At 33.3% G+C, this 13,415-nt stretch overlaps 1 protein-coding gene across 9 annotated transcripts in view; it reads left to right on the plus strand.

The window, feature by feature from the left end:
• BTBD8 (BTB domain containing 8) overlaps positions 1-13,081 on the plus strand; it is a 112,721-nt gene extending 99,640 nt beyond the window's left edge. For 8 of the 9 annotated variants that reach the window (XM_036998231.2, XM_036998232.2, XM_036998233.2 and 5 more), the window contains 6 exons: positions 1,135-1,196; positions 5,831-6,539; positions 6,786-6,870; positions 7,467-7,606; positions 8,369-10,681; positions 11,941-13,081. In XM_036998231.2, coding sequence (XP_036854126.2) covers positions 1,135-1,196; positions 5,831-6,539; positions 6,786-6,870; positions 7,467-7,606; positions 8,369-10,681; positions 11,941-12,407 — 3,776 coding nt within the window. In that variant the 3' untranslated portion in view covers positions 12,408-13,081. Of the gene's footprint in view, positions 1-1,134; positions 1,197-5,830; positions 6,540-6,785; positions 6,871-7,466; positions 7,607-8,368; positions 10,682-11,342; positions 11,767-11,940 lie in introns of those variants that run through there. The other variant, XM_036998234.2, reaches the window with a different exon arrangement.
• The last annotated feature ends 334 nt before the right edge of the window (positions 13,082-13,415 follow it).

Below are 13,415 nucleotides of genomic sequence, written 5' to 3' on the forward strand. Positions count from 1 at the left end.
AATCTGATATGTCAGTGTAATAGTAATTTTTTTAACCTTAAATATGTTGAATTATAATGAGCCCTGACTTATGGATAATTACTGCATTGGGAAACCCCAGATAAAAGAATGATTCTAGGTTACCTTTGTTATGACGTTTCTTATATTCTAGTTAAGTTACTGACCTTTGGGAGAAGTCTTACATTCATTTCTTCTTATGTATTATTGTGCAAAGTCATCTGCTTACTACAAATCAGTTCTTACAATGCCATTTCCAGGATCCTGCTTTGTCTTATAGCACAGATCCTATAGAATAGAGATAAAAGATGCATAGTAGAGTTACAGATAATTTATTTTTGAGCAGCTGTTTTAACAAAAATCAGATCATCTTTGGAGATATATATATTTCTTCAAAATATATTTTAAAGCCCCATAACTTTGAAAAGGAGGAAATATATTAGCTAAACTATATTTATAGTTCTCATCCCATTATCTGTTTTCCTGATATCATTCAAATTCTTATATGAAAAATATATATATGTGAGTTCTCCAATAATTCCCCTATAAGCCTAATTTATAAAATGAATTTTTTGTAATTCTAAAAAGAATGATATGGGTTTGAAAATCGTTTCATATTTTATTTTCAGCAGAACCTGATTCCTTTCTCTTCTCTTTCCTTCTTGCTCATGACTTGCCTGCAAAACCAGAAACTATTTGCAGTTAATTTCATCAGAGTATTTTTACAGTTTTTAGGATAAACATTTTCTCATATAATGGTTTACAAAATATTACATTTGCCATGATCTTTAATTTTTTGAAATTTTGAAAACTAAATGAAATCAGTTATCTCTAAAATTTCACAGCTTGAGAAAATTCTGGTTTTTTGTAAATGTATGAATTCTCTCATGAGATTGTATATTTCTTATTTATTAATCTTAACATAAGATGCAAAGGGACCAGGAAATAAGATGAAAATGAGGTTCTTTAAAAAAAGATTATAAAATATAATAGGGAATTATTTATATGTACGTAATTGTTTTCAGCCTTTTTAAAGTTATTTCCATCAAAACATAACCTTTTTCTGGTGGCATGCCCTTTACTTTTATGGTGATAATAGTGTTTCCCAAAAAAATAAATTACTGTTTCTTTCTGCAGCTGCATTCGACAAAGGTGATGATCGAAGACTTGGCAAAAAGCCTATATTCAGTAGCTCTCAGGTACAAATTTTTTTATTTTATAGGTCAAAATGAAAAATTACACCAAATAGTTTAAATTTTATTATTTTATATTTCAGAATAATTTTTAAAAATCTATTTTATTAATGAAAGCTATTTCCTATTGAAAGTAATTTTGAATCTTTTTTAATCAAGTAAACATTCCATAAATTTTTAAATGATGTGAATTTTGATAGCCAGCTGGCTTAGGAAGTGAAATATTGCATACATTTTTATGTCTTTGAAAACTTTTTTGGCAACTAATATATTGGAGCTATTCCAGTAGCTCTAGAAAATTGTCTAGAATTCTAGACCTAATTCCATGTGTATTTTTCTAATTAACCTACTTCACAGAAAAGAGAACTTAGTTGTCCCAGTTTTCTATATACTAAGATTTTAATTGACATAATATATTTCTGGTGTGAAAAAGCAGTTAGTACCAAGGGTATAGTTTTGTTTTACTTTAAAAGCTACTTGGTGTGCTTCTGTGAGGTATCTAAAGTAATTAAACTCAGAAACAAGAAGTGAAATGGTGGTTGCTACGGGCAGTGGGAACAAGGAAAAAGGAAATTGTTGTTCAAGGGTACAGAGTTTCAGTCATGCAAGATGATAAAGTTCTAGAGATCTGTTGCACAAACAAGGTGCATATAGTTAACATAACTGTACTATACACTTAAAAATGGTTTAAGTGGTAGATTTTATTTTTTTACCATGCACAGTGTTACTTGGTGTGTTTGTTAAAATGTGAAATATATTTTCTTCCCTCAGAATGTTATTAATGATTGTAGAGTTTCTCAAGCTAACTTACAGATGGTCACTTAGTAATATATGGAGTATGAAATTATTCTAACTTAGTACATGTATTCCTGTGACATGGAGATACATATTGAGAGTTTCAGTTTGGGATGCAAAGAACATACTGCCCTTGCAGAGTAGAATAGGAAATCTTTCTTTTTCATCAGCCAATAGACAGTAACTCATATACCCCAAGCCACAACTGAGAGCTCTCACGGCTTAAGGCAGAGGTCCAGTTCCCAATATCATGGGTGAGAAACTGTGGGACACTGGAGATTTTTGCCAGTAAACCTCCTAGTACAATTTCCCAAAGTATATTCCACACCATACCAGCTCCATCATATGTTTCATCTAAGAACATCTAGTGTCAACTAAGTTTGAGAATTACTGTATGTGATAGCACCTCTTAGAAACTAATGATGCACATTAGCACCTTAAAGGCTCTGAGAAACACTATAGTGAAAACATTTTTTAATTATTTTACCCAGAATTTCCCCATATTTTATAACCATGGAATACCACAAAACTTCCCTTCAGTTCCACCTCAGCATATTATATAGTTCCACAGAACATACTCTAGGAAATGGTACATTAGGACATTTTTTCTATGTACAGTTCCCTGTTACATCTACTGGTTTTTTTTTTTAAGGCCCCCAGGAATGAGCCTTCCTGCTTTCCTTTCCCCTCTTCTACTGTTATCAACCAGGCTTTTACTCCATCCTTGCCTTAACCGAAAGTGGAACAAAGTGTTATTGCTCTTCCTTACCTTCCTGACTTTCAGGTTGTCCAAGGGTTTATACTGCTAATCACAACAGGAAGGAAACAGGGTGCTATGTTTCCCTCAAAAGGGCAGTAGTATACTGAAACGGGTGCTGGACACAGAATCAGAAGAGTTCAAATCATGACTTCACATTTAGTGTCTGTGTCATCCATGAGCCGTAGTTTCATTATCTGTAAAATGGATTAATAAAATCTAACAGGATTATTGTGAAAATTAAGTGAAATAATTTATGTGCAGTTATTTGGTGTGTAGTAAATACTCAGTAAGTGTACCGTGAATAAATGTATATTCAAATCTGCTGGAGGTGGGAGAAAATTAATGAGATAAGACAGCGAAAGGTTTAAGAAGAGTGCTTTTACTGAAATACTTAATGATAAAATTATATGATGTCTGGGATTTGCTTTAAAATAAAATGAAGGTAGTTATATATGAAAAAAACAAAGAAAGTTGGCCCAGAGCTGATAAGCTGGCTAATGGGTACATGGGGGTTCACTATATTGTTCTGTCTTCTGACTATGTTTAAATTTTTCTATAATACAGTTAAACAGAAAAGGAATAGTACTGAATTGAAAGGATAATCTAAGAGGAATGCTTTAGGTTATCCTCTTGTTCCATTTTTGTCAATAGCATGTGATGACCTTTCCATATAAGACCTTGAATATAAGATATATATGTAAACTTTGCAATTGTAAGTCAGAGACTGTCTGGAAATATCAATACATGGAATCCTTATCATGCTATGCTATGTTAATGTGAAATTTCTAAAGGAATGTAGTTACCTCATATACTAGATAGATCTCACCCATAATAGGATGCTTTAAAATAGATTCAAGGATAGAGTAATTAAGTGGGATCAGTTTTAATGGTGGGAAAAGGTCTAAAATCAGAAGTCTACCTGGTTTTAAAATAGAGAAATTATATTTTGAGCTAAGATTTGATCAGAAAACAAAAAATATTTTTTTGTTTACTGTTAAAAATGATTTTCAACCCTATTTTATCTTTATAAATATGTAGAATCTTAGAACACTGCATTGAGTAGGACCATTCTCCACCCTGTAGACATGCATAACCCAGAGATGTTAATGACTTCTTAAACATCCAAAGTCAGCTAGAGGCAAAGCTAGGATGGGAATGTAATAATTCCTTTATTAGTGTACCTTGCTTTTTCCCAAACTTAGCCAGTTTAATACTTATTATGAATGTATGTATTAATCTTGAACAACACAGGGGTTAGGAGCACTGACCTCCTGTACAGTCAAATCCATGTATAATTTTTGACTCTCCAAAAACTTAACTGACAGCTTACTGTTGACTGAAGCCATATTGATAACATACACAATTAACACATATTTAGTATGATATATTTTATATACCATATTCTTACTATAAAGTAAGCTAGAGAAAAGAAAATGATTTTCAAATTGTCACAATTTCCAAACATCTTCCAGTCTATTTACTGCAGAAAATCCATGTAAAAGTGGCATGTGCAGTTCAAACCATGTTGTTCAAAGATCAACTATATATGTTACCTTTACCTTGAATAACTTTTAGGGTAATTAGAAGCTTTCTATTTTTAGAAATAATTAGACCTTGAGCTGTGCATCAATATGCTTAGGTTTAAGATCAGTCATCACAATTTTTTCAGTACCCGGTATGTGGTGAACACAGTGCTAAGGCATACAAAGATGAAGACCACACAGGCTCTACCTCATACCTCTACAATCTCATAAAGCTTTCCAAAGAGGGTGAAAAAAGTTTTTACATAATGGTAATATAATCTTAAAACTTTATTTTACAATTTGTACCAATTTTTAACTTTTTGTTGTTCCTTTCCATAGCAAAGTTGGTTCAAACCAAAATGATGAAGTAGGTGCATTTGTCTTCAGTGCCTTTCTATTTTCCCCAATTTACCTATTTCACCTATTTCCTCCAGATAGCCAATACTGTGTTACTATCTTCTTTCTTCCAAAAACCAAACTTTTCAGTTGTAATGTGTTATGTTTCCAAGTGTTTTTTTTTTTTTAAACACAACTGAATCTTTAGTGATAAAATTTCTGGCATTTGAGATAGGATTGAAGAGAGTTATTTTGGTGAAAATCTTTATACTGTCTTTCAAATACAACTTAGGTAGCTGCTTAAAGCAGTAAATCATGAACTCTTAAGTCCTAGTTCCATCCCTTGTCAGCATGGACCTTGGGTAAATCACACACGTGTTTTAATCCCTAGTTTCTTGTCTAAGAAATGGACATAGCAACAGGAACTTCTCATAGGGTTGTTGGGAGGGTTTAGTGAAATGATGTATGAAGGGATTTTAGCACAGAATCTGTTAGTGGGCCCTTAAAAAACAATGGATATTATTCTCATTCACCCAAGGCATCCTGACACCTTTAGATATTAATTTCTACCATAACTTCATAAACTTTAAATACTATGTCTTTTTAAATAGTATTGCCTTTTAATTTTTTATGCTGTATTTCAGATTTGATTCAGGTAATATGGCCAAAGATATATCCAAATGATCAAAGGTGATTCAAGTCTTATGGATGAGTAAGCTGTGGCACACGTGTATCATGGATTATCACTCAGCCATACTTGCCATTTACAATGCAGATGAACCCAGGGGTATATTAGGCTAGTGAAATCAGAGAAAGATAAAAACCACATGATTTCACTTATCTGTGGAATTTAAAAAAGAAGCCTACAAACAAAACAAATAAATTGATAAACACAGAGACCAGACTACTGGTTGCCATAGGGAACAGGGGTAGGGGATGGGTAAAATAGGTTAAGGGGGGAGAATTAATGAAAATATTTGATATCTTGATCTGGATGATGGTTATATGAGTATATACACTATGCCAAAATTCATTGAGCTATACACTAAGATTTGTACATTTTATTGTATGTACCTCCGTTTAAAAAAATACGTAATCCAAGTTTTGAGTGGCCCTAAATCATTACATGAACTTTTTTTTTTCCTCTTTAAAAACTGGCTTATGGACACACAATAGATGTTGAAGACTTCAGTCAAGTTACAAAGTATTTTTTTTCTTCTTTATAGCAAAGGAGACAAGTTTCTGACTCTGATGTTATAAAAAACAAATTTTGGAAAGGAAATAACAAGAAAGAGTGTTGGAGTTATACCTCTACTAATCAAAAGATGAAATCAGATGGATTAGGAGCATCAGGACATTCATCAAGTACGAATAGAACTACTATAAGTAAAACTTTGAAGCATGATGATGATCTAAAAGAAAAGGATGGTACAAAAATAGCATCAAAAATTACAAAAGAATTAAAAACTGGGGGAAAAAATGTCTCTGGAAGGCCAAAAGCTATAATAAAGCCCCAAACAGAAAACAACGATAATGCAAAGTCAGGAAACATGTCACCTAGACAAGCTGTGGAAAGAACAACAGCAGCAAATGGACAGAAACACTCATTAAATGGGAAAGGAGTGAGAAATCAGGAAGGGAAAATTGCAGGAGCCAGACCCAAGGTACTCACTGGGAACCTAAATGTGAGAGCCGAAGCCAAGCCTGCGAGGAAAGTGACGGGAAAACAGTCTCCTTGCGGCGGCGCTGTGGGACACTCCCGCAGAGCTGCAGATTCCCGGACGGGATCATTCATGCCCACTGAATGCCTGGGTGACCCACAGGAGAATGGATCAATAGGAGAGGAGACATCCTCTGGGCATAAACTGTCTCTTCGTGAATCTCCAGGACAGACAATGAAAAGCAATATAGAAAGTATTAAAACTTCCACTATAGGTGAGTTTTAGTACTCTAAGTTTTAGTAGCTCCTAGCAATTAAAGTTCCTAGAAAAAGATGAACCTGACTTTTACTTAGTTTCAACTGCCAAAAAAAGTATTTATGTATTCATGTAACCTGAGAGAAAATACACTTCCTTCCACATTAACACTTAATTTTGTATGTAGTGTCTGACCAGTGAACTTAACACATATTTTTACATATTTAGTGTTCTGTCTCCTGACTCACTTTTTCTTAATTTACAGCATCAAAATCTCAACCTGTTTCAAAAGTTACCAATGGAACTCCTGATAAAAAAAGCAGCCATGAACAAGAAACAAGACTTAACCAGTAAGTCTTCATTCATTGCTTTACCTATACATTAGCTTTCTCTGAAAGTTAGTTGTATACTAATTTCTAGTTAAATATTTTTAAGACTTCTTCTTTGTTAGATGAATTAATATATTTACACAATGATATTTTAGAACTTTTATTTATTAAAAGAAGTATATTCATGCAAAATGCTTGATACAAAATGGTAGAAAAATATATTTGTGACACTTGATCGTATCTGATCTAGTTTTATAAACAATGACTTACAAGCATATGGTTTTTGTATATTTTCAGAGATATATATTTTTTATTTCTTTGAGAGAAAATATATTTTGTATATGGGTCTTTTAAAAGTTCTTCCAGGATAGGTAGGTCACAGGGAAGGCAGAACTGCACAGAGAAGACAAATAGTGACTCTGTAGCATCTTAATACACTGATAGACAGTGACTGCAGTGGGGTGGTAGGGGGAATTAATAATATGTGTGAATGTTGAAACCACATGTTTTTCATGTGAAACCTTCATAAGATTATATATCAATGATACCTTAATTAAAAAAAAAAGTTCATGTGTTCAAATCTCCTTGTAATACTGAATGCAAATAATTTTTCTTAGTGTGCCAAAGAAGGTCACTAGCAAAGGCTATAGTGATCCAGTACCACAGGCAATTTTAAAGAAAAGAGGAAATGGCAATGGATTTGCTACAGTTCACCAGAGAACAAAGAACACCTCATCTAATCTTGCTAAAATTCAAGGTAAAGCTGAAATAGTCCTGGGTATTACATTACTTCCTTGTTTAAACTGAATAAGCAGAACTCTGATTTGGAACTTCAACAGCAAATAAATTATGGCATGGTTTCACTCATTTAATCTTATTTTATTTTATTTTTTATTTTTTTGGTTTCATTCATTTTATATTCATTTCTACTACAGAGATGATATTTTTAGTTTTAGTTTCTGATTTCTACTACATATCAGTTTTAGTTTCTACTGCGTATCTAAGTTGTTACTGAGCTATAATAATGAAATGATAATAAGAATTTTTTTTCATTCAAAATAGTTTTGTTCATGTCTGAGGGAAAAAACAACAATTTCAACATTTCTATTTTATGCTTAGCTTGATTCTTTATTCAACTGTGTAGAACACAATCTTTTTTTCCTCAAAAACTTCAAAGGGAAGACCTTTCCTGTTCTTTTGATACAAGAAAATCAGGTGTTTCCACCCCCAAATATTAATGCAAATCCAATTCTGGCATAAGGATCAAGGCTCTTGAGGAAGAGAGATCCTGTTTTAGTAATTTTACTAAGATGTTGGAATAGTCCCTTTATATTTGTAATAGAAAAATATTTTCTTTTTTTATCATGTCACTAATTCCTAATCTGTAACTGCCCTTTTGATCAGAGATACATTACCATTTCCCATTTCATTGTTTTATTTTATTTTTGTTTAAAGTAATTTAAGAACAAATATTGAATTTCATGCACAAACTTAAAAGTGCATTTTTTAATTTTCTTAGGATCTCAAGGAGAGTCACCAAATTCAGTAAGATCTTCAGTCTCTTCAAGGCAGTCTGATGAAAATATGACAAAATTGGACCACCGTACAACTACAGATAAACAAACACCTAAGAGAAAAATTGTCAAGCAAGGATACACAACTTTGCCTAAGGTTAATGCAAAAATTGTGGCAATTCCTAAAATCCTAAATCAATCTAAGAAAGGTGAGACTTTGAATAGTAAAGATTCAAAACAGAAAATGCTTCCTGGACAGGTTATATTGAAGACTCAGCCTTCTCAAAAACCTTTAAAAAGTGAAACATCTATTGTCCAAAAAAGTGTGCTTCCTGTTGTACATGATAATAATAGCAAGGGCAGTATTTCTGAACAGAAGCCTCACAAACCTCTAATTAATCTCACATCTGAAATCAGCCATATGGGAGTATTCCAGTCATCATGCAAACTTGATGCACAAGAGCTAATAGACAATCAAGAAAAAGAGAAATTAGTGTTAGAAAGTCAAGATATTTCAAATCTGGATAAATCAACAAAACATGAACTGGAATCAAAACAAATTTATTCAGATAAAAGTGAAACAAAATTTTCCAGTGACAAAGACACAAATCATTGCAACACAACTAAAATGCATTGTCATTCTAATGGCAGTGATAATGTAGATCTAAAACTTTATAGCACTGCTGCCCTAAAATCCATGACTTCAAATCCAAATGAAAAATCCTTGAACTCTAATCCAGTTTGTGATTTAAATTCAACAAATGCAGAACAAATCCATTCACTGTCAGATAGGGAGAATCAAGCAGGGAGAAAAGAAACAAACAAAAAACTAAGCATTAAATATGTGAAAGATGTTTTACCTTGTGTTTCTGAAAGGACAAATGGTACTTTAAATTCTGTTCAAGATGACAGAAACTCTAAAATTCATGTAGAAGAACAGACAGTTCCTAGTCAGTTGTCTGATGACTCCGCTATGAATGAAGACAAACATGCTCCAGCTGACTCAGCTGTTTTCTCTAAGTGTATTTTGGAACAAATATCAGGAAAAAATTATCCTAAAGACATGGAGACAGCAGAAACACCAGACAGCCATGGAAGTCCAGAAACCCCACTCATGAGCCACTGGAGTTCAAGCACCAGTGTCCAGCCTCCGAGAGAGAGCCCTGCATCTGACACGGGCAGTGCCACCACTTCCTCTGATGACATAAAGCCCCGGTCGGAAGACTATGACGCCGGGGGGTCTCAGGACGATGAAGGGTCCACAGACAGAGGCATCTCTAAATGCGGCACCATGTTGTGCCGTGATTTTCTTGGTCGGAGTAGCAGCGATACCAGTACTCCTGAGGAATTAAAAATATATGATAGTAACTTAAGAATTGAAGTGAAAATGAAAAAACAAAGTAGTAATGATCTTTTCCAAGTTAATTCGACAAGTGATGATGAGATTCCTAGGAAAAGGCCAGAAATTTGGTCTCGATCTACAGTAGTCCACCCTAGGGAAAAAGAAAATATTCCACGAGGTAGTGTCCAGTTTGCTCAGGAAGTAGATCAAGTTTCCTCCTCAGCAGATGAAACAGAAGATGAAAGATCTGAAGCTGAAAATTTCTCAACATCTAACTCAGCTCCTCAACAGTTTCAGGGGATAATTAATTTAGCTTTTGAAGATGCAACTGAAAATGAAAGTCAGGAGTTCTGTGCAACTAAAAATTTTAAAAGGTCAGTTTTACTTTCAGTAGATGAATGTGAAGAGCTAGGGTCTGATGAAGGGGAAGTCCATACTCCGTTTCAGCCTTCTATAGATTCTCTTTCTCCTTGTGATGTTTTCGATGTCATTCCTCATGAACATCATGGAGGGACGCGCTATTCCAAATTCTCACAAGGAAGTAAAGGTAGTATTTTAGAATGTAAACAAGGTAAAGGCCATAGTGCATATCCAAATGAAAGCTCTCTCTGGGGTCCTTGTAGCACTGACTCTTCAAGAACAGATAAACAGAGTGCTTCAGCCACAGAAAATAAGTACACAATAGATGTTCTGTCCAAAGGAGGCAGACACCTTCCAGAAGATAAAAAAGAAAACAGTGGAAGCGATGTAGATAGTGACTTTCAGCAATGCAGCAAACTCCCAGATAGTGATATAAAATCTCAAGGAAGGCCATGTCATTTGGAGCTTCATCAGAGAGAACCCAATTCTGACATTCCAAAGAACAGCTTGACAAAATCTCTGGACTCCTGTCGGAGTCAGCTTCTGCCTCAGGAAGGTCAAGGGAGAGAGAACCATTCTACAGCTACTAAAAAAGCTAATATTGCTTTTTCTGCAGGTAATGTACAGAAATAGAAATATTAAGTCCATAAGAAAATGAGTTTATAGACTTTCAAAGTTGTATGTAGTCCTGAATGTTATATTTTAGTTAGATAGAATAATTACATAGCAGATTGAAATTTTAAATGAAAACTTAAATTTCTTAATAATATAAAAATTAGCTAGTTACTCTGTTGTTTACTTAAAATCCTAGTGCAGATTTAATATCTAGTAAAAATTTTGATTATTAATTAGAACTAACCTAATGAGAGATTTTACATGAAAAAATAAAGAGAAAAACTTAGTTTAATATTGTTTAGTTATTTATGTCTAATTTAACATAAGAATTCTTGCCTATCAGAAGTTTTATTATACATTGGATATTTATGGTCTATGCTAGTATGTATTTCAGAGGGCTGTGCAATAACTATAGTAATATGTAGCTAAAAGCACTTAACTTTTAACTAGATTAATTATTACAATTTATATACATTTTACAGAGATTAAGACTATCAGGATCACTATAATTCTATTCTAAAATTTTAAAGTAAAAAGATAAATTTCCTAAAAGAGATTATATTTAAGAGCAATGATAATATGTGAAAAGAGCTCAGGCTTATTTCATATGTATAGATGATTTCTGTCTAATTGTTTCGTGTGTTTTGTCTTCCTTATTACAGTAAGTTGAAATAATGACCCAGATTTAATATGCAATAGTGGCTGATTGAGTAGCTATTGTATATGTGAACTAGAAAAATACCGATCAATAGTTCCTGTTCAGCAAAATCATGAGAACTTGGAACTTACACTTTTTTGTTTGTCCTTCCCTGCATCCCCCTTTGCATGTGCAGTATACAAATAAGGCTTTAGATAAAGTGTATTTATTCCCTTTGGAACTCACTTACCTTAAAAGTCACTGTCAAATGACCGTGTGTTTTCTCCTCTTTAAGTTTCTACTGTAGTGAATTAGATATATGTACACATTATATGTTTATGTTTAAATAATTTCTGTTTCCTGTATCACAAGTTTTCAAATTAAAGTATGGAGAATTATTGCTGCCTATGTTGATTTTGCTGTTAAACATTATCCTTGAGTTTTTTTTTTAACAAAGAAAAAGAAATGCCTCAAAAAACTTGTCAATTTTGTATAAATGTCATTTTTCCTTTTCTATTTGTTTTGGACTATACTGTTACACTGTGTTAATAATGTTCTACAAAACTCTGAGGGGTACCAACATGTGCAGTTTTCACATTGTGTAGTATTATGAATTATTTCAGGAGACATAGATGATTGTGACACACTGGCACAAAGCTACTGTGACCATCGGCCTTCAAAAACCCTCTCTCCAATATATGAGATGGATGTAACTGAAGCATTTGAGCAGAAAATGGAATCAGAAATACACGTTACAGACATGGATTTTGAAGATGTTCACTACTTTGCAAAACAAGATTGGACATTATTAAAGCAACTGCTCTCTGAACAGGATTCAAACTTAAATATTACAAATTCTGTTCCTGAAGACTTAAATTTAGCACAGTATCTAATCAATCAGACACTACTTTTAGCACGAGACAGCTCAAAACCTCAGGGTAAAGCACATGTTGACACTTTGAGCAAATGGAGTGAACTAACCTCTCCACTTGATGATTCCTCAGCAAGTATCACCATGGCTAGTTTTTCCTCTGAAGAGTGTTCACCCCAAGGGGAATGGACAATTCTGGAACTGGAAACTCAGCATTAAAAGTATTAACACTTTGGAAAATTTTGAATTATGCCACCACTTTATTTTTTGATGCTTCTATTATATCTAAATGACAGTTGTATTAACCAGAGATAGATTGTCCTTAATATTGAGGGATTCTTTCCACTTTACTGAGGTAAACATAGTTTATTTATTAATATGATATCACATATAGAAAGTGTTTTTCTAAAATTTTTAAGCATGTTTTCTTAATTATTAGACAAATTAGAAGACTTATAAGGAAACCCATCCTTCAGTTTTCTTTCCTAACTGATCTGTTATTACTTGTTTATCATTCAAGAATTTAAAATGTGAATGCACAAGTAGATCAGTACATTTTTATTCTGCATATGGTAACACAGTAATTTAACAATAAAAACTTACTGTGCTTGTGTCAGTTTATGTAGAGTTTATCTGTAACACTGAAACTCAGGTTGGTGCGCTTGAGGCTGATAGCCAAATATTAGCAAAAACCTTTACTTTCCTAACAATCCAGGTCCAGGATATTGTGAAGTAAATGCATCAAACTTCAATCACATTGTAACTAAAGGAAATCCAGAGAAAGACATATGCCCTTGTTTAAAAGAAGTGGGAAAATTGTCCATCTGTTCTATCTGTGTAGTTACAGTTACTATCAATTTTCCATTCCATATTAAAGAGATTTTGGAACTGCACCTGCAACAGACTTACACTAAATACTTACTTGAAAATGGGTACAAGAGGCATTTGAGTTACTGAGTTAAATTTGCTACTGGGGAGTGAACACTTGGGTACCTACTTAGTAGTGGTGGGCATTGCCCTTAGGATAATGAGACTTAGTAGAATTAGCCTCTCAGGCTCTTTTTGTTTTGTTATTTTAATGAGGTACATATAGTAAAACACACAAACCTTCATGTACAGCTTGATGAATTTTGACATGTACCTACACTCACATAACCATTCCTCTCTCAAAGCTTTATAACTAACTTGTAATTTTTCTAAAATACACTAGAAGTCAGGAAACCTTTT

This window comes from Manis javanica, chromosome 4 (assembly GCF_040802235.1).
Source record: "Manis javanica isolate MJ-LG chromosome 4, MJ_LKY, whole genome shotgun sequence".
Taxonomy (NCBI): domain Eukaryota; kingdom Metazoa; phylum Chordata; class Mammalia; order Pholidota; family Manidae; genus Manis; species Manis javanica.